The following is a 21,478-nucleotide window of genomic DNA, read 5'->3' as shown; positions in this document are numbered from 1 at the left end:
GATGACACCAAATTGGGAAGGGTGGCTAACACCCCAGAGGACAGGATCACACTTCAAAACGACCTTGACAGATTAGAGAACTGGGCCAAAACAAACAAGATGAATTTTAACAGGGAGAAATGTAAAGTATTGCACTTGGGCAAAAAAAATGAGAGGCACAAATACAAGATGGGTGACACCTGGCTTGAGAGCAGTACATGTGAAAAGGATCTAGGAGTCTTGGTTGACCACAAACTTGACATGAGCCAACAGTGTGACGCGGCAGCTAAAAAAGCCAATGCAATTCTGGGCTGCATCAATAGGAGTATAGCATCTAGATCAAGGGAAGTAATAGTGCCACTGTATTCTGCTCTGGTCAGACCTCACCTGGAGTACTGTGTCCAGTTCTGGGCACCACAGTTCAAGAAGGACACAGACAAACTGGAACGTGTCCAGAGGAGGGCAACCAAAATGGTCAAAGGCCTGGAAACGTTGCTTTATGAAGAACGGCTAAGGGAGCTGGGCATGTTTAGCCTGGAGAAGAGGAGGTTAAGGGGTGATATGATAGCCATGTTCAAATATATAAAAGGATGTCACATAGAGGAGGGAGAAAGGTTTTTTTCTGCTGCTCCAGAGAAGCGGACACGGAGCAATGGTTCCAAACTACATGTAAGAAGATTCCACCTAAACATTAGGAAGAACTTCCTGACAGTAAGAGCTGTTCAACAGTGGAATTTGCTGCCAAGGAGTGTGGTGGAGTCTCCTTCTTTGGAGGTCTTTAAGTAGAGGCTTGACAACCATATGTCAGGAGTGCTCTGATGGTGTTTCCTGCTTGGCAGGGGGTTGGACTCAATGGCCCTTGTGGTCTCTTCCAACTCTATGATTCTATGATTCAATGTTATTGCATTAATTTACAAGGCCCTTAACAACTTGGCTACCCGATTCCCTATATCCCTGCCCTATCACTTAAATACATCTTTGGGGAAATCTCTGTTGGTCATCCTCCATGGCTCACATGCATTGCTCATAACTACTAGACTGATGTGCATTCAGTGATATGGACCCAGGCCTGTGGAACAGTTTCCTGACTGAGATGAGACAAGCACCCTCCCTGCTGAACTTGAAGTGCACGACACACTTTCTTATTCCAGCAGGGAATTTAAGTTTGTGTTTGAGTTTCCATTTGTTTTTATGATGATTTTTTTTTATTGTTTTATTCTCTGCGTGGTTTGTTTTTATGTACACCTGGGCAGCTTCATCAGGCCTCTTCTCCCTCAATTGTCACCTGGGGACAGCCATTCCTCCAGTGGGAAAGATGGGAAATGGAACACACTCGATCAGCTCTGCTGTGACAGGCCAATTCCATCAGGCCTCCTTTGCCCCCAGCTGCCACTTGGGAGAAGCCATTCTATCAGACTGCCTCAGTGAGAGAGATAGGAAGTAAGGGCTCATTCCATCACCTTTGTCCAAAGTCCAGTTCCTTCAGGCACTTTCTACCCTGGAAAAGCGCCAGCTGGCCATTATACGAACAAATGTTTAAGAAGTTGGTGCTTGAGTTCCATTTTACCCCCACTTCCCCTCCTGTCCCTACAGCGTTGCAATTCCTAGAGTAGTTTCACAATCAATCCCTCTTTCCAGGGAGCTGGGAAATTGTAACTCTGTGAGGGAAATAGGGGTCTCCTAACCCTCTCAGCACCCTTAGCAAACTACAGCTCCCAGGATCTCTTGGCAGACTGGTTAAAGTGATAGCGAAGTGCTTTAAATGTATGGTGTGAATTTAGCCATGGTTAGGATTGTTGACCATGGTTAGGATGGTTAGGAAGGGCAAATGTAAAAGAGAGAAAACGGTTGCCAGATGTAGTTGCACAAACTTAAAGTTTAAGTAAGCAATGACAAACCTAGACAGCATCTTAAAAAGCAGAGACACCACCTTGCCAACAAAGGTAAAGGTAAAGGTACCCCTGCCCGTACGGGCCAGTCTTGACAGACTCTGGGGTTGTGCGCCCATCTCACTTAAGAGGCCAGGGGCCAGCGCTGTCCGGAGACACTTCCGGGTCACGTGGCCAGCGTGACATTGCTGCTCTGGCGAGCCAGAGCCGCACACGGAAACGCCGTTTACCTTCCCGCTGGTAAGCGGTCCCTATTTATCTACTTGCACCCGGGGGTGCTTTCGAACTGCTAGGTTGGCAGGCAGCCAATAAAGGTCCATATAATTAAAGCTATGGTTTTCCCAGTAGTGATGTATGGAAGTGAGAGCTGGACCATAAAGAAGGCTGATTGCCAAAGAATTGATGCTTTTGAATTATGGTGCTGGAGGAGACTCTTGAGAGTACCATGGACTGCAAGAAGATCAAACCTATCCATTGTTAAGGAAATCAGCCCTGAGTGCTCACTAGAAGGACAGATCCTGAGGCTCCATTACTTTGGCCACCTCATGAGAAGAGAAGACTCCCCGGAAAAGACCCTGATGTTGGGAAAGATTGAGGGCACAAGGAGAAGGGGACGACAGAGGACGAGATGGTTGGACAGTATTTTCGAAGCTACCAGCATGTGTTTGACCAAACTGCGGGAGGCAGTGGAAGACAGGAGTGCCTGACGAGCTCTGGTCCATGGGGTCACAAAGAGTCAGACATGACTAAACGACTAAACAACAACAAAACTTAAGTAACACCATGTAAAGAGTAACTTTAGCACAACTCCATAAAGAAGACCTTATTCCATGCAAGTTCTTATGTCAGACACTACATTGGACAAGATATAGCCAAGTTATTAGTATCATTTACAGGTTGATTCAGTAGCAAAGAGTCTCTGAATCCTCAGGATTTTTGGCTGGCTAAAAAACAAGTGTTTTGTTACATTATATCATGTTGTGTTTCAAGTTTTCTGTCAGGAATAGGATGTTAAAATTGTGCAAGATAAACAGAACTCTGAAGTAAAAGGTAATTCCAAGTTAATGATGGTGATCTTTAGAAAGAATCTCTCTAGTGTGATATACTTTCTGTGTGAGCAAACTGGTTTTCCTTCACCTCGTCATGTGACCTGAATGTTATATAAGCTGGTTTCTCAGAAGAACGGCTGCAAGCTGGCGGATTTATTTATTTTCCCCACACTAGGGAATCCTTGGCACTGAAGATAAACAAGCACATCACCAAGACAGATTTGCTCAATTGAGATACGTTTCCATGTGGCTATTGAACAGTTTGTTGTTATTGTTGTTTAGTCGTTTAGTCGTGTCCGACTCTTCGTGACCCCATGGACCAGAGAACGCCAGGCACTCCTGTCCTCCACTGCCCCCCGCAGCTTGGTCAGACTCATGCTGGTAACCTCGAAAACACTATCCAACCATCTAGTCCTCTGTCGCCCCCTTCTCCTTGTGCCCTCCATCTTTCCCAACATCAGGGTCTTCTCTAGGGAGTCTTCTCTTCTCATGAGGTGGCCAAAGTACTGGAGCCTCAGCTTCACAATCTGTCCTTCCAGTGAGCACTCAGGGCTGATTTCCTTCAGTATGGAGAGGTTTGATCTTCTTGCAGTCCATGGGACTCTCAAGAGTCTCCTCCAGCACCATAATTCAAAAGCATCAATTCTTCGGCGATCAGCCTTCTTTATGGTCCAGCTCTCACTTCCATACATCACTACTGGGAAAACCATAGCTTTAACTATACGGACCTTTGTTGGCAAGGTGATGTCTCTACTTCTCAAGATGCTGTCTAGGCCTGTCATTGCCCTTCTCCCAAGAAGCAGGCGTCTTTTAATTTCGTGGCTGCTGTCACCATCTGCAGTGATCATTGAACAGTTTAATTTCATGCAAGTCAGGAAATGGGGAGAGACAAGGCCCAGGTTCCAGGATTTGGAAGAAATATCATCTCTGTTTCTTTGCCAAAGTGTGGTATCAGGAATCACACTGCTTGCTCATCAAATTTATAGTTCAAAGTCAAATGGTTGTGGACAGAAAACCCACAAAAGGTTCTAAGTTGAATATCCATTAACAAAACAAAAAATCTGAATTAATTTGCCACAATCTGGGGAGCCAATAGAGGCAGAGACAAGATGGTGGTGAGAGAGGCTTCTTTGTTTTGAGCACTGAGGTTTGTCTTTAGTCTTACTAGTTTGAAATTGTTCTTGTTGTTGTTTTGAAACATTAAGCATTGCAGTTTACTCAGCTAGTACTAGCTGTTACATATAGACAATGAGCATATTTGCCTTATCTTCTATTTTGTGGATTCAAAGGGTTTCCCATTTTTTCAGTGTTAATTGCAAACTGCAAGTTACTGGCTGGAAGCCAGCACTGTCGCATACTTAGGTCTTTTTGGAGTTTGAGTTTTGAAAATGACATAATTTGAGGGTTGGAGACCACCAAGATCAGGGAGGGCTGATTTAAAAGCTCGCCTCTATTTCAAAACTGGCTTAATTGTGAATCATATCCTTTTGCCCTTTTTGGAAATGTAAGAATGTCGTGTGGTTACTCGGTAGTGAAATAAGGGGACTTCCTACATCTTCAGGCCATTTTCACTTTTACTTCATATATTCCAGGGTTCAGAACAGTGATGGCAAAACCTTTTCAGCCCATGGATGGCATTCCCTTCTGAACAACCTTCTAAGGACCATATACCATGGTGGGTGGGGCCAGAGGCAAAAGTGGGTGGGGCAACTGATGCAAATCTTACCTTTGTAGAGTAACTAGTTTATGTTCACACACACACACACCACTCTATTCTGTATTCAGGCAAGCAAGGGATATTACCAGAGTTCAACAACACATTCCAGCCAAGCAAAGATATTTGACGTGCAAAGCAGGACCAATGACGTCTGTAGCCTTGAGAGAGTTATACTGCCAGGCAGAGAGGTCTGAGGGTCACATTTGGACCCTGCTGCCAGAAGGCCCCTACCCTGGTTTAGACTACGCACCGAACACAGATTCTGCAGGTCTGAGCTTTGAAACCCTGAATTGGCATAAATACCGTTAAGTCTTGTCTTTACTTCAACTCTCCTCTCTTCTTTGCTCAACAGATTCATTTTATATCTGAATTCATCTTCCCAGCACCCCAGTAACCCAGTTCAGACAGTTTCATAACCTGCTGATTTACAAGTGAAACCTGTGATGGATCTATAAGTCATTTCACTCTACTTTTTACTGCAAATAAAAAAAGAAAAAGAAAAAAAGAAAAAAGATAACAACAATAAAACTGAACCAGGTTCCTAATTCTGGCACAAGCCAATGTAGTTGTCCATAAAGGAAGGAAGAGTGCTGACATTTTTCTGCCTTATTTCTGCCCATTCCCATCATGTAAATTGTCTCTGTTTGCTTTCAAAGATAGCTGCAAGCATTCTGAAAAACAGAAGCCTCAAATATTCACTGCAACGTATTTGTACAAGGATTCACGCTGTTAAGTTTCTAATCTTTGCAGATGAAAGAGCCCAGAACAACAATTTTTATTTCCCCCCAGAATTAACGTAGAGGAGCATGACTTGAATTAAGTACAGAAAGGATTTCATAAATTTAACAACAGTGTATATGAGAAGTCTGGCAAAAGTGAAATTCTTTTGACTAAAAAAAGACTCTTCATTGAAGCAGGAAGAGAATTAAAGACTCAAGAAATTATGGGCTCCCCCCCCCCAACCGGAACTCGCTGGAACTCAGTTCTGGCACATAATGGGTGGGTGCCATTACCATTCTAAGAGAATGAGGGAGGTGTTCATGGTGAGTTCCAGCACCTCTTTTCCTAGGAAAATTAGCACTGGTGAATTACTTAATTAGTAATGTGAGAGGTGCTAGAGTATAAACCTCCCTCCTGTGATCTAGAAGTGCCTATATTTTAACCCCACTGCAGAATGATTTAGGAAAGAAAATTATATTCTGTATATTTTCTGCCAAGCTGCTGATATGAAGGGAGGCACTCTCAGGACTCTGGTGCATTGTGTATGAACTCTGACAAAAATTAAGCATGGGTGCTGCTCCTAGTTGCCCTATGACGTTGCCTCTTAAAGATGGCGGCTTAGCTACAGGTGGACTTCCCAAGCTTGCTTGCGTGCCGAAAGCACAACAGTTTATTTTTCTCTGTTCTGGACTTGTGTCTTTCATTTATTCATTGCTCTGACTCTTTAGGAACTTTCAGACTTTACTTTTAGCTCATCATTTGATTTCAGTAGGTTGTTAATTCTCAGGGGCTGCCTAGTGACTACCACAACATTATTGCTTGCCGAGATCTCCTAGGCCATCTTACCATCTGTTGCCTTCTGCTTCCTTCTTTAGAAAATAGTAAGTGGTCTGATTGTGATATGTACACCAAACAGAAAATGTTGTGGTGGAAACACCACCCATTTGCTTTCAGGAAAACATTACTGGGGGTGGCTTAATCATCCAAGTTCCTATTTTCTTTTACTTGGAAACCACCCCAGTTTCTTCAAATCCACTCCAACACCCCTCCCCCCCCCCCAAGTTGAGGACATTGTGCAGAAACATAAAAAGCTGCCTTATACTGAGTTGGGACTCTTGAGAGTCCCATGGCCTGCAAGAAGATCAAACCTCTCCATTCTTAAGGAAATCAGCCCTGAGTGCTCACTGGAAGGACAGATCCTGAAGCTGAGGCTCCAATACTTTGGCCACCTCATGAGAAGAGAAGACTCCCTGGAAAAGACCCTGATGTTGGAAAAGATGGAGGGCACAAGGAGAAGGGAACGACAGAGGACGAGATGGTTGGACAGTGTTCTCAAAGCTACCAGCATGAGTTTGACCAAACTGCGGGAGGCAGTGGAAGACAGGAGTGCCTGGCGTGCTCTGGTCCATGGGGTCACGAAGAGTCGGACATGACTAAACGACTAAACAACAACATACTGAGTTGGGCCATTGGTTCCTCTACTACAGTTTTCCCCACACTGACTTGCAGTAGCTCTTCAGGATTTCAGACACCTCTCCCAGTCCTGCCTGGATCCTTTGACAGGCAAATCAAAGGCTTTATCACTGAGCCACAATCTTCCCCTATGATGGGATGTGGGAAACACACTGATGATCACGTGGCAAATATCTTGGCCAATTCCCTACTGGCTTATTGATGTCTGGAATAGCAAAGATAATTGGCGGACAAAACAAATATGTTGGGTGAAGATTAAAAATTGAAACATCCTGCTGCTGGAATATTGTGAAAAGATAACTGGGCAAACCACCAAGTAAAATAAAACAATAGACACAGATGCTTTAATACAATAATAAATATAATGATGTATCCCAATGGATGCCTGATCCAGAAACTAATGTGACAACCAACTAGGCAACATAATTACTACACACATGGAGTAAGTGCAGTTAATTCTATTCAAAGAAACAGGATCTGCTTAGGAGTGCCATGCCTAATGAGCACAGCAACTCACTCTTCTTTGATAGGTCTTTTCCCTATGTGGCCTTTGCGGATACTGAAGGCCTTCCCACAGCTGCCTAAATCTCCTCTTCAGGTCTTTCCCAAGCAATCTGAGACTACGCCAGCATGTCTGCCTTTACTCCTCCTGCTTCATTCCTCTCCTGGTCCTGGTTTGTCCCAGCAGCAGCTGGAGGCATCTGTGTTTCTTCACCAGGTTGACTCATCTCTGCCTCTTGGCCTCCCTCCTCTTCTGCTTTCACTTCTGATTCCAGACTTCTCTCTGCCATGGACTCCCCCTGCTCACTAAACCCTGATACCTCTTCAGCTTCCAACACCACCTCCTCCCTGTCTTCTCCCTCTTCCCACTCATCATCGTCCCACCACCTGGCTCTGAGCTTTCTTCCCTTGGGGGTTCCTTAGCTGGTTCCTCCCAGCATCCCTCTGCATCCAACCAACAAAGGTAAAATTTGAATTTGTTACTCACTTTTGCCATTGGCCCACCCACCACTGGCCTGTGGCCCCCAGAAGATTGTCCTGGTGGGAATGTGGCCCGCAGGATGAAAAAGCTTCCTTACTCCTACAGTATAACCTAAACTTCACAGGCCAAGGGTAGCTGACAGACAGGATGTATGGACGAGTTTTGTCTTCTGGTTTTTAATTTCTCTCTCCCATGGTGCTTTAATTCAATTTTACTTGAAACTGGTTATTGCTACATAGGATATTGAAGGTTTGCATGATACAGAAGATGAAGCCTCAGCTTTCAAGACTCAGATGGGGCCTGGTAGAAGGCATTGGGGGGGGGGCAAAGATGCCAGGTTCATGTATTAGGGAGTAATAATAATAATAATAATAATAATAATAATAATAATAATTAATAATAATAATAATAATAATAATAATAATAATAATAATAATTTATACGCTGCCCATCTGGCTGGGTTTCCCCAGCCACTCTGGGTGGCTTCCAACAAAACACTAAAATACAATAACCTATTAAACATTAAAAGCTTCCCTAAACAGGGCTGCCTTCAGATGTCTTCTAAAAGTCTGGTAGTTGTTGTTCTCTTTGACACTGGTGGGAGGGCATTCCACAGGGCAGGTGCCACTACCGAGAAGGCCCTCTGCCTGGTTCCCTGTAACTTGGCTTCTCGCAGCGATGGAACCGCCAGAAGGCCCTTGGCACTGGACCTCAGTGTCCAGGCAGAAGTAGAAGCAAGCTAGTTCTCAACAGTGTTTATTTAAGAAATCTCTACACTTAAAAGCCCCCAAGGCAGCATACAAAATCAATAAATAAAATAGCCCATTCAATACATGCAGGCCACACTCTCAAGCATTCAAGTACAGGGTGGAGAAGGGCACATCTGCAAAGATGCCACACAACCACCCCACCCCATATGTGTTCATGTTCATTGAACATGTGGGTAGCAGCTGCAAGATATATAAAAACAGCTCATATAAAATACCAGCGATATATACAAACAAAGGGAGCTGACTCACAATAACAATCATGAATACCATTTACACATGGGAAGATGGAATTGGCCTGGCGTCTAAAAGATAGCAATGATGACATAAGGCAAACATTTACACAGAGCTTCGTAGCTGCGGTGGCCACCACTGAAAATTCGGCTTGACAGAACCCACTTGCCTAACCTCCCAAAGGTCTGTTGTGCACAGATCTCAGTTGATGGTCAGGTTGCATTAGAGACCACAGTCTTATAAGATGCCAGGTTGTTTCGTTATCCAGGTCTTGCCCTATATAAAGCTTCATCCTGCATCAATTGAAGTTTCTAGGCACTTTCCAGATCCACCTGTATCCAGATAGCCACACTCCTAGTGGAGATGTCAGGAGCCAGGCTAGCTTGGCTGTGTGATGTCATAGAATCATAGAATTGTAGAGTTGGAAGGGTCCCTGAGGATATCAAGTCCAACTGCCTGTGATGTAGGAATATGCAGCTGCCCCATATGGGGACTGAACCTGCAACCTTGGTGTTATCATCACCATGCTCTAACCAACTGAGCTATCCAGGCAGGGGTGTGGAGCTTCATTAGTCTTCTCAGTTTAATCTGAGTGCAGCTTTGCACAGGCACTTTGAGTCCAAGCGCTTTAAGGGAAATAGACCATTGCATAGCATCCGAATCCCAAGCAATCATCAAATGTTGTGCACCAACGAGCCAAAGCTCTCCAGCTTTCCACGCAGTTCCCATCAGTCCAAGAAGTGCATTTAGCATCATTTGTACCAAGGCGTGACCCTTTTAAAGAGATACCTTGCGTTACTCACCAGCATCTCCCTAAAGTGATCCCCCATTAAGAAGTAAAAGATGGGGTTAATTACACTGTTCAAAAAGGCAATGGGCCTTGTAACAGTATAAATCATACTGATAAGGTCCTTGCCGCACGAGGGACGCTTCCAGGACTGCATCCGGGATGCGATCCTAACATTGCGCATGATGTGATAGGGAATAAAGAGCAGGGAAAAGATGGCCACAGCCATGACGATCAAGGTGAGAGGTTTCTCTAGAGTCAGGGCAGCAGTGAGCTCTGCGCTGCGGCTTTTGATGAAGGCATGTGTTTTCCTGTAAAAGTAGCACATGGCGCACAATGGGATTATGAAGCCAGTCACTGTCAATATCATACTATAGATTAGGCTGTCTTTTGCAACTCCTGAGCTTGCATAATCCACGCAGAGGCTACCATTGCTATTATTTTTCTGGTCGTTGAGGAAAGTGAACATGGGCGTCAGTTCCAATGTGACCACGACCCATATAGCGATTGATAAAACAATAGCCGTGCTTTTCTTCTGCAGAAAGTGATTTCTGAAGGGATACTTCATGAGCAGGTATCTGTCCATGCTGATAACGGTCAGGAAGAGGATGCTTGTATATAAGTTGACATGCAGCAGAAACCTGTTGGCTTGACACCAGTCTTTCCCATAAGACCAATTCCCTTGAGAGTAACTTGACACCAGCAACGGGAGTGTGCAAAGGAATGAAAAATCCGACAGCGACAAGTTGAACAGGTAGATGTTGCCGCTTCTCCAGGTTTTGAGGCAGAAGATGTACCCAAAAACAACAGTGCTGTTGCCAATGATGCCAAATATGAACTCCAACGTGTACATGGTGGAAAGGTAATATCTTTCCAGGGATTTCTCTCTATCCCAGCATTCTCTGATGTCACCTCCATCCTGGAAATGTAAAACAAATGTCAATTTTTATTTTTATTTTTTAAAAGGCATTTACTTATTACTTAGCTTACACAGTCAATGTGATTATTACCTTGTCATATTCCTGCACTTTCAGTCATGCCAAATGTTAGATAAACACTTCAAGTTTATGCAATCCCTCTTCTTGCATAAAACAAATTTCATTGCAAAACTCTTCTCAAGAAAAACAAGGCACTGCCGTCTCGACAAGGTGGGAACAATGAACTTGAATATGATTATCTTTGTATTTTCTTTGGTGTGTGTTTCAACAGGAGAGAGAGAGACTGTTTTTAAAGGGGTGGGTGGGAGATAACTTAGTGATCTTGAGTTTTCTACGCTTTTTTCTTAAGAGTCTCTGGGATCTGAAATACTGCCATAGCAGTCATTCAGCAGGCACCAAGGAGAGAGGAGACCTCCAGTAAGATTGTCCTGCTTTTACTGCTTCTGCTACCACTGTCACCAGACCGGAAGGTGGAAGGGAGGAGCAGGGTGGGAGGCTGAGGAAGTTCCTCTCTAGCTTCACTCACTATCTGAGATGCACTAGATTTAGGGTGGTCCCCTTGCACGGGGTGTCATGCTGAGAGCCACAAAACAGAGAAGAACCATAATTAAGAAGATCCATTTGGTGCCACCAAATTTGGGCTCGCACAGGATGTCATCCTATGAAGGAGTACCAAAGTCTGTCCCTGATCTGAGTTGCTGCCCTTGTGCCTGCTTCAGATTGAAGACATACATGAGAAATGACCCAGTTTTATATTCCGAACCAGGAAACTGTGACCTTGATTTCCTTGCTTGTCAGAAACCCTATAGCTTTGAGGAGATCCTTGGAGGGGGGTTGTTTTGTTTGTATCAAGCATGACCTAATCCAGGCACGTCCAAAGTCCGTTTCGGGGGTCTAATCCGGCCTGCCGGTCGATTTAATCCGGCCCCCGTGGCAGTATATGTCCTGGGGTAAAATCCTAAAAAAAGCTCAAGAACTTTGGGGTACAATTGTAAAAAAAAAAAAAAAAAGGTTCAACAACTTTAGTTGGCTCTCACGCATGTTCACTTCATCAAATCTGGCCCTCTTTGAAAAGTTTGGCCTAATCTAACTTAGTCTGGAAGAAACCCTCCTCTGTTCTGTCTTAAGGCCAAATTTTATGTGCCATCTGTCATTTAGTTTGACATTGCATTTATGATTTTGTTAAATAAATGGCTGGTACAGGAAGGCAGTGAGCCAAATTAGGTCCATATAGGGGGCTTTAACTCTTTGACCTATCCATGCCTACTATTTCCAATGAGAAGAACACTCTCATGGTGACCGTTGGAGTTTTCTTCCCATTACAAGGAGTGGGGGCAGGGGATGGAAAGATGAAAATTCGGGGGTGGGGGGTTTCCAATTCAGTTGACGTTTAAAGGCAAATCAAAAACAACTTTTGAAAACAACATGAAACCCAAAATACAGCAATCCTTCAAAAATTCACACGCATTCAAATTTTGTGCTGCAGTGCTGAACCTGTATGATGTTTACAAAAACCCATTTATTAGGGGAACTTGTTCAAAAAATTCATGTATTTGTGAATATAAAATTCAAAATGCAATGTGTATGGGGAAATTGCTTGCAAAAATTAGTCAAAACTGCATACAAAACTAAAAAGGAAAAAAACCACACAAAAATGTGGATGAATTTTCACAGGATTTTGTTTTAAGAAAATGCAAATTGCTGCAGAACAAGAAATTGCTGCAAAAAAAAAAAACCCAAAAGAAATTAACTCAAAGACTGAAATACAATTTAAAACTCAATGTGTTGTATCCAACGTTAATCAGACTCAGAGTAGAACCACTGAAATAAACAGACACATTCATTGATTCAGTGAGTTTACTATGACTAATGCTGGATATTAAATTCGCACACTGGTTTCAGTGGGAACTTGTGCAGCTAGCTTACTCTGAATCCAACTCAATATCTGCACATTGAGAAGTTTAATTTTTCGGAGCCTAAAATATCTGCAGTAAGTGAATTTGAACAAACCGTGGGCCAAACAAAGATAATAAAATAAGAACTTGCAGAAACAAGTTCTACTGATCCTCAATTAAAATGTGTTTTAAAACAAGATGTCTTCTGAAAATTGGTTTCTTAGACAGGTATCTCGCAACTTACTTGCATTTAACTTGTACACATTTGGCTTTATGCTCTTGGAAAATAATAATAATAATAATAATAATAATAATAATAATAATAATAATTTAAAAGAGGGGGGAAAGGGAGGGGGGAAATTGGCAATCCCACCCGTCATTGCACCTGATGTGTTTTGACTGTATACAATTTTGGTTTTAGGCTCTATCCCTGGAATGTAACCCCAGTGTAAGTTGAAAGTCGCCTGTACATCAAAAGAATGACTAGAAAGAAATGTGTAATTTAAAGAACTGCATATGTATTACACACACACACACACACACACACCTGCCCCAGTCAAGGGCTTTTCTCCTGTGCCTGTACCTGTGAATAAACTGCACCTAGCTGTAGACAGGCTTCTATGACTGTTCTGTGTTGGAGGAGATCCTTGCAATGTCAGTCAAGAGGTTATTCGTGCATCACCAAATTGCTAGATCTGAGGTCTCCCAGGTGATATTTGAGCAACACCAGTACAAATCCACCCCATGCAGAAATATCCATTACAAAACAATACAGCAAATATTCAGCAATTTCCTTATTAAGAACAATATAAGCAACAAGATCACTTTGATCACTTAGGTTTTATAAAGTAGCCTGCAAAAACCAACATAGCGCTCATAATATCCAGAATAAAATTCAAAGACAGGGATTGTCCCCATTACTTATTTTGTTAACTTGTCTACATATATTCAATCATAATTACAAGGTATACAAAACAATCTGCAAAAAATTCTATATAATAAACTGAAGGATATCCAGCCTTTTCCCCCTTTGCTTACTACTTACCATTCTGTAGAATGGGTATTGTCTCTTACTAGGCTCTTAGTTGAACATGATCTCTCTGCTGAAAGGTTCAAGTGAAGTAGAATGTAGCTCAACATAGCCATGCCTCATTTACATAATATTCAGCACATGGTTAATGATTCAAGGATTCCGGAAACTCGTTTGACTGAGAAGGATGTGCAGGCAGTTCCACTGGAATAGACGGCATTGCAAAATCCATTCTGAGTCGACTGGTGAAATAATGGAAATATAATCCCTTCTAATGCCCTGCTGAAATCTTCCTGGTGCTCACTTTCCAAAAAACTTTTCTTTAGACAGCGTGTGCTGACGGGTCCTATTCTTTAGAAAGGAAACCAAAACCAATATTTGAATTCAACAGCTGTATGCTGCTGCTTTCGAAATGCCTGTGAGGGGTGGGAAATGACTTTGTGACTGAGTCATAAGATGAAGTGCAACTTACTCAAAGGCTACTTGCTAACCACGCCTTGCTACGTCTCAAGTACCTGGATTTAAGCCTATTTAAAGCCCAGTTAACAGAGTAAAATCTAGCAAACCTCAATGCTTTAGCTTGCCTTGATTGTGTGTCAAGCTCAGTCTTGACTTGCCTGCCTGCTTAATCACACTTGTTGTCAAATCTCTCCAGCAGATTTGATTAGCCTAATTTATTGCACTTCCTCATAGCTTCTCTGTGCCAGTGCTCCTTCTATCCTCTCTGACTTCACCAAACAGTACAGTGGTACCTCGGGCTAAGTACTTAATTCGTTCCGGAGGTCCGTTCTTAACCTGAAACTGTTCTTAACCTGAAGCACCACTTTAGCTAAGGGGGCTTCCCACTGCCGCCGCGCCGCCGGAGCACAAATTCTGTTCTCATCCTGAAGCAAAGTTCTTAACATGAAGCACTATTTCTGGGTTAACAGAGTCTGTAACCTGAAGCATATGTAACCTGAAGCCTATGTAACCTGAGGTACCACTGTATAGCATTGGGGTGGCATGGGCTAATGTATGTGTGAGTGATCAGCCTTTGGTGTTCGCTCCTGCATGCGCAGAGCCTATTATTATTATTATTATTATTATTATTATTATTATTATTATTATTTTACAGAGCATCCCACAATAGACCCCCCCAGCAGCCTGAGCAGAAGCACTTCCACATTCTAACCATCTTTTGCTGAATGCTTCTAGGGCCCCTTTCCTATGCATGTGCTTTACATGCAGAAGCATCCAGATTTAGTCCATGCTGAATCTCACTGGAGTCCTGAAAGCCCTAGAGCTTCACTACCAGCCAGTGTTGGCAATACAAGTTCTGCCTCTTACATAGGGTCCTCCATCAACTTTCCATTACCTTCACCTGCATGTTCACGCCTCTTTAACCCTGCATAGAGGACCACACTCCACTGGTGGAGTGGGAGTCATCACAATACGTCAACTTCCTGTGCCCAGAAGTGGCTGGCGCAGTGGGGTGGTGCTGTCACAGCCCTCGCGTGATGCTGCCTCTTACTAGGATGAAACATGGCAAGGCAACCCGAGGCTGTGGGGGCGCTTGTGTACGGGTTCACCAGCAGAGCAACCCCTCTGCTCCTGCTAGCATGCCTGCACAGCCCCAATCTCACTGCCCCCCTGAACCGCCTGGCATTCCTGTCCGTGTCAACAGTCAGGGTGAGTGATCCCATACCATGTGGGGATGCCATAACACCTTCCCTTCTCAGTGTTGTCCCAGATTTAAGTGGGGAGGTGACTGCAGACAAAAGAGACCTCTGTGGATGCTTGTGTCAGAGATAGGGGAACTTGGAACGTCCCTGATATTAATGGAGTGCAGCTCTGATCAGGAAGAATGAGAGCTGTAATTCAACAATACCAAGAGGGCCACAAGCTCCCCATCCCTGCCCGGTATTATTCAGGGAAGATTAAAGTGGATTAAAGGATTAAAGTAGACTCCCAATTGTTCCTTAGCAAGCAGGACTTGCTGACAATCAGATGACAGCAAGCCCTTTGGGGATCAACCACACAAGGGTGTCCCAATTGGTCTTACTGGCAATGAAAGGTCTTGCTGTCAGTGATGATCCGCTTTGCTAGTCTACGGAAGGAAAATGTTCATTTACAGGCGTGGTTTGAATCCAAACTGTACCTGCGGTTGGGCAAAGTATGGCTCACAGTGAGCCCCTGTGAAGGCGCACATCATTGCCAGTTGGCACACCTTCAAAGGGCTTGCTGCTCATTGCCAACGCTGAGCCCCTTTGAAGTTATAACTTGCCATCATGATGACATCAGATGATAGTGGGGAGCCCCGGCCACTGAACACAATGGTTCATGTAGGAGGTCTGGCTCTTGTAAAGCAGGGAACCTAACTGAATAGTTCTCAAGTGTTTTTGAGCCTTCTCGGTAGTGGTGCCCACACTGTGGAATTCCCCCTCATCAGATGTCAAAGAGATGAGTAACCTTTGGAAGACATCCGAATTCAGCCCTGTATAGGGAAGCTTTTTAAGGTTCAATGTTTTATCATGTTTTTATATACGTTAGATTCTGCCCAGAGTGGCAACCTAGTCAAATGGGCTAGTTACAAATAATAAATTATTGTTATTCTTTATTGAAAGAACAAAGGACTTCACGTACATTTTCTTGTTGCAGTTTCCACAACAACCTTGTAAGGTAGAGAAGCATTCACTATCATATTGCAAATGGAGGGGGTGGTGTTCTAGCACAGAAAGTATGCCACCTAATAAGTTACATGTTTAAAGTCACCTAATAACATCAATGGAAAGTTGAGTTTTGAAGCAGAGACGTCCTGATCATATGCCTGTGTGTCACAACAATAATATTACATCACCTCTCAATTAACTAAATTAATGCACTGAACATGAATCCATGAGTTCCCATCACTTTACACTGTGAATGTCATCAACATTCAATTTTATATGCTGGCAGAATATTTTTCATGTTGGCATATCATGCATATCACTTTACAGACGTGAGTTTGCTTTCGAGTTCCAGACATTTTCAGATCATTGCCTTTTGTGTTTAGCTTGTGTTCTGATGAAATATTATATAGGAGCCGGCCAAAGCTAAGCACTCTTTAAGTCCTATTGATTTCCATGTTTGCTTAATTCTTCCACTGAAATTATTGGGACTTGAAAGTGCTTAGCTGTGTGTCCGTCCCCCCCGAAAAGCTCATTAGGGCTCGATTTCACATAAGCACACAAAAACATCTTTGTTCGCACAGTGGCAGGAAATTTCCTGCCACATATCAACTAGCACTCTGCAGGCGCTCCATAACTTTTTATTGGAATAAACAAGACAAGAAAATGGTAAAAAGATAATTTTGATTTCCCCGTGGAGCATACTATGGTCCTGGTATTTGTACTTAGAGCACACTGTAGCACTTCCTTTGTACAGAAGGCATAGCAGATGCATTCACAGAGCAATAATGGCTTTTATTGTCCATTATCAGAAAGCAAAAATGCATAAAGCATTCCCAACACTGTGCCTAGTAGCCCAGAACCTAAACAGATGCTTTGAGACTGCTGACAACAGGACTGAGTACATGGAGCTGCGTCAACACAAAATTGCACCACGTGATTGACACATTCAGTGGCTTAGTTCTCACATCACTAAACCATGGCTTATTAAACTATGGTTTATTTAACCATGGCTTAGCATTATGTGTGAAGCCAGCCCAGCAGCTTTAACTATGATTATTAAACATCCTTAAAGGGTGCTCATTGGTCAAAGTTTCTAGTTGGTTTATAAACTGTTGTTGTTTATGGAATTTACACCCTACAACTCCTTAAGGATCCCAGGATGGCAAACACATCAATAATAAAACATATGGTATTTTTTTTTTTACAAAACAGTTTAAACATCCTAAAAACAGTTGCAGTGGTCCAGTGGTCTCAAGGTTGCCTGGAACAATGTCTTTCAGTTATCAAATGCCTACAGAGTTGCAAGTGAAGACTGGGAAAAGAAATAATAACAATCAAATGTCTTTCAAGGCTTGGCTGCCTTCACTGATGCTTTTAACCATTCTGTGATGTAATAAACCAAGGTTTAAGTCAGGCCTAGGCAAACTCGGCCCGGCAGATGTTTTGGGACTACAACTCCCATCATCCCTAGCTAACAGGACCAGTGATCAGGGATGATGGGAGTTATAGTCCCAAAACATCTAGAGGGCCAAGTTTGCCCATGCCTGGTTTAAGTGCTCATCAGCCTGATATCTCAGCTTTAACTATGGTTTATTAACTAAAAATAACTTTAATTATGGTTTAGGGGTGTGAGAGAATCAAAGCAGTGTAAATACTTCCTCCCCCCCCCCAATTTTTTTTTTCATTTTATAACACAAATAAACAACACAAACAGAAAAAACAATACAAACAAATTCTTGTCTTATCCTTATTTTTTTTTCTAAACATTGTTAGGTGAGCTTCCCCAAGTCCCCCTTATCTGATTTTCATTTTACCTCATCTTTAGCAGTTTACATATATCATAATTTTTAACCATTTTTTAATCACACTTACTTTTACCATAAAAATCTTCACATTTTATCCCTTACATATAATACTATTTTAAAATACACTATCTTCTACTTCTAACCCTACAGCCTATATCAACTTCCAAAGCTATTCTAAGATTTAAATATTAACACATTTTTTTCAAATATTCTTTAAACTTCTTCCAATCTGCTTCCACCATCTCTTCTCTCTGTTCCCGGAGTCTCCCAGTCAGTTCGGCAAGTTCCATATAGTTCATCGTCTTCATCTGCCATTCTTCGATGGTTGGTAAATCTTGTTTCTTCCAGTTCTTCACTAGTACAAGATGTACCAGTTCTTCACTAGTACAAGACGTACCAGTTCTTCACTAGTACAAGACGAATGCCTCGCAAGACGAAAAACTCGCTAGATGAAAGAGTTTTCCCTTTTTTGAGGTGCTTCGCAAGACGAATTTCCCTATGGGCTTGCGAGTTCTTGCGAGTTTGTTTCCTTTTTCTTAAAGCCGCTAAGCCGTTAATAGCTGCTAAGCCGCTAAGCCGTTAATAGCCACTAAGCCGCTAAGCCACTAATAGCCGCTAAGCTGCTAATAGCCGTGCTTCGCAAGACGAAAAAACCGCAAGACGAAGAGACTCACAGAACAGATTAATTTCGTCTTGCGAGGCACCACTGTAATATTCTCGCAGCTGTTGTGGCATACAGAAAATAAGTAACATCCTTTTGGGGGATTTCACCCCCACCCCACTATACCAAGTAAAAGGCTTCTAGTAGAGCAGTGTAAATACTGGAGGGTCAAACTACATATGGACTGGAAGGTGTTGTGCAGGGAAGCCAGAGCAGACCCTAACATTCCCTTATGGGGGAAGGCCAGACTTGCATGTGCCACATATTCTGCCCTGCACCCCTTAAACTAGGCTGCCACCCTCTCACCACTGTTGAATAAGAGTTAACTTCCAGTCCACTTGTATTCTCTATGTGGAATGAAGGGAGAGGCCAGCACCAGGCATCAAAGTACTGTATCTGCTTGTCCATACCTTCCAATACTTTGAATCCAAAATCCCAGATGCCATCTTCCTGAGCACAAAGACTATTGGGTTGCTGTGATCTGGTGCAATTTCATGCCTCAGTCCCCCTGCTCCTCAAGTGTTTTTGTTTGGGGTATGTGTGTGTGGAATTAGCACCATGAAATCACGTGAGAGATCACAGCAACCCAAATGGCCACTGTTCTTTCGTGGTAAAAAAAATTGGGATGTCCCAGTTTTTCCCAGGGTACTTGTGGGGTATTCTTGTCTGAGCATATCTGAAGGGGGATTTCTGGATCACAGCCTTTATAAGTTAAGAAATTATATGGCAGAACTGAAAAAGAAGGAAAGAAACACTAAAATAAAAAATAATAGAAAAAAGAAATGAAATGTGTACAAATTTACTTTGAGGGAAATGCAGTTGAATGCTTTTAGTTTGAAGAGGACAGCAGATGAAATGTATGTTCAGAGTTCATGTATTAAATTTGGTCATCTTTCTTTCAAAGATATTCTTTGAGTAAATACACATTTAAATTCAGAACCACATTCGGTTAATGGTTTGTTTTTCCTTTGAAGAATACTTTTAATGACTGAAATGGCATTGTGTGAAACAAATAATCCTGTGACAATAGCTATCCCCCATTATAGCATAATTAAGGTCATTAACAGGCCAAGCTATGTGGCCTTCAGTGAGGTTTTTCTTCTAACTTAATAGACCCGATTAATTCAGGAGATAATTTATCTAGCGGGGTAATTTTTCTTCTATTATGCTCTTTTTGAAGACTATTCATAAAGACCATGTGTTTAAAACTGATTATTGATTTTGAATTGCTAAGGAGATTTAGCTAGTAACACATACTAATATTAAGGAGGAACATGGAAAATCTAGTTCTTTGATTCTGTTTATCTTAGTCAAGTTAATGTTATAAATTATTATGTCATCAAAGTTGTTTTCATCACTTTCACCATGCCTTAGCGAGTTTGCTGGCAAATTGCTGGCAAATGATCTTAATGAGGATGAGATTTGGGAAATTCACCAGGGTGTTCTGATTTTCCAATAAATGTTAGCCATGTTTGGAAACTCATTAACTTGTTTTTATCCTGTATTTATTTCAATAGTCCTGAGATCCTATGAAGAAGGCTGTGATGGCCTGGGAATCGGATTCAGAGGCTGAACCTGAGGAATCCCAGCCTGCACAGGAGTCCCCTCTTCCAGGACCAGCTGAGCCGGGGCTGGGGCTTGAACCTGAAGGTCCCTCACCTGTGCCGGATCCTCAGGAGCAGACACCAGCTGAGTATGCTCTGGCTCCGGAGGTGATGGAGGACCCATTGCCTGCAGGTGCTCCACTCTCAGCCCCATCAGGGGAAGGTGAGGTTGCTTCTGGGTCCAGTAACCCTCCAGCCTCTCCTGAGCTGCAGAGGCTCAGGGCAGAGAGGCAGAGGGAACTAAGTTCTCGCAGGAGGAGTGCTCGCCTCCAGGCCAGGAGAGGCAAGTCACCTGTGGACCGGGGCCGCCCTATGCCTCGGGGCAGATAAAAGCCAGCCAGCCCAGTCCCAGGTGTGGGAGCAACATTGTTGGTAACCTGTTCCTATAGACACCCTGTCCTGCTCTTCTGCCAGAGTTCCTTGAGCTTGTTTGGAGGTTCTAGCAGGGGAGCGCAGCTATCGTATACCCTTGACCGAAGAACGGTACACTCCTTCTATTGGGGATGGTCGTCCTCTTCCACCGAGCGCGCAGCTTCGGGAGGGACGCACATGGAGCGGTGAGGGAGGAAGGGGACACCCGCCTAGCCAGCCAGATCAGCCGAATCAACCCTGGCGATCAAAGGGGTGACAGATGTCGCAGCCAGATCGCCCTCACATCCACATCTTCTGCCAGAGTTCCTGACCACACCCGACCCCTTGCCTTGGAGCCCACTTCAGCCTTGACGGACAGCCTCCATACCACACCCTCGGACTGGATTCGGACCACGCCGCATGGTAACCCCCCGGGACCAGCACAAAGGGTGGTATATAAATCTAAAAAGAAATGAAATAAAATGAATGAAGGAATGAATGAAGGAATGAATGAATATTTTGAATACTGATAAACCAGCCATGGTAAATGTTCTTCTAAGGATGGAATTTGCTCATTTAATAAGGGGATCTCTGCCATTTAGGTGACCATGTTTACAATCCTGTTTGTGTCCAGGAACCCTGATATGGCACCCATACCCCTGCCTACATGTGTTCTCACATGTCCAGCTCAAATTCGTGAAGTGAGCCGGAGCCCACAGTCCCATCTATCGTATAAGCTCCAAAATGAACACAAAGCAGAGTTAAAATGGGAGATCAGCATCTAACACTATAGGCAATTTGGTGGGGAAAAAATTGCTTAAATATATATCTGCTGTTACAACACTTTTGTGAATAATGCAAACAAATAGTCTCTGAACATATCTGCTGAAAAAACAAATAAAAAAGCAAGCAGGAGGCAAACAGCTGTTGGAAATGCTATTGGTCTAGC

At 43.2% G+C, this 21,478-nt stretch overlaps 2 protein-coding genes across 3 annotated transcripts in view; one reads left to right on the top strand and one right to left on the bottom strand.

Moving 5' to 3' along the window:
• Nucleotides 1–21,478, top strand: part of IGSF10 (immunoglobulin superfamily member 10) — a 310,917-nt gene that overhangs the window by 138,429 nt on the left and 151,010 nt on the right. The gene's annotated exons all lie outside the window — the stretch shown is intronic.
• Nucleotides 9,102–13,962, bottom strand: SUCNR1 (succinate receptor 1). 2 transcript variants are annotated; one of them, XM_079976144.1, is made up of 2 exons: nucleotides 13,476–13,962; nucleotides 9,102–10,516 (listed from the first exon to the last, which is right to left on the bottom strand). In XM_079976144.1, exons 1-2 carry the CDS (start codon nucleotides 13,476–13,478, stop codon nucleotides 9,563–9,565), a joined length of 957 nt encoding a protein of 318 aa, XP_079832270.1. In that variant the 5' UTR covers nucleotides 13,479–13,962; the 3' UTR covers nucleotides 9,102–9,562. The 2 variants fall into 2 exon arrangements, with proteins under 2 accessions (XP_079832270.1, XP_079832271.1); XM_079976145.1 differs by lacking the exon at nucleotides 13,476–13,962 and adding an exon at nucleotides 13,014–13,148.

The sequence above is a fragment of the Podarcis cretensis genome (genome assembly GCF_951804945.1).
Source record: "Podarcis cretensis genome assembly, chromosome: 5".
Classification (NCBI taxonomy): Eukaryota; Metazoa; Chordata; class Lepidosauria; order Squamata; family Lacertidae; genus Podarcis; species Podarcis cretensis.
This window is presented reverse-complemented; position numbering and strand designations above follow the sequence as displayed.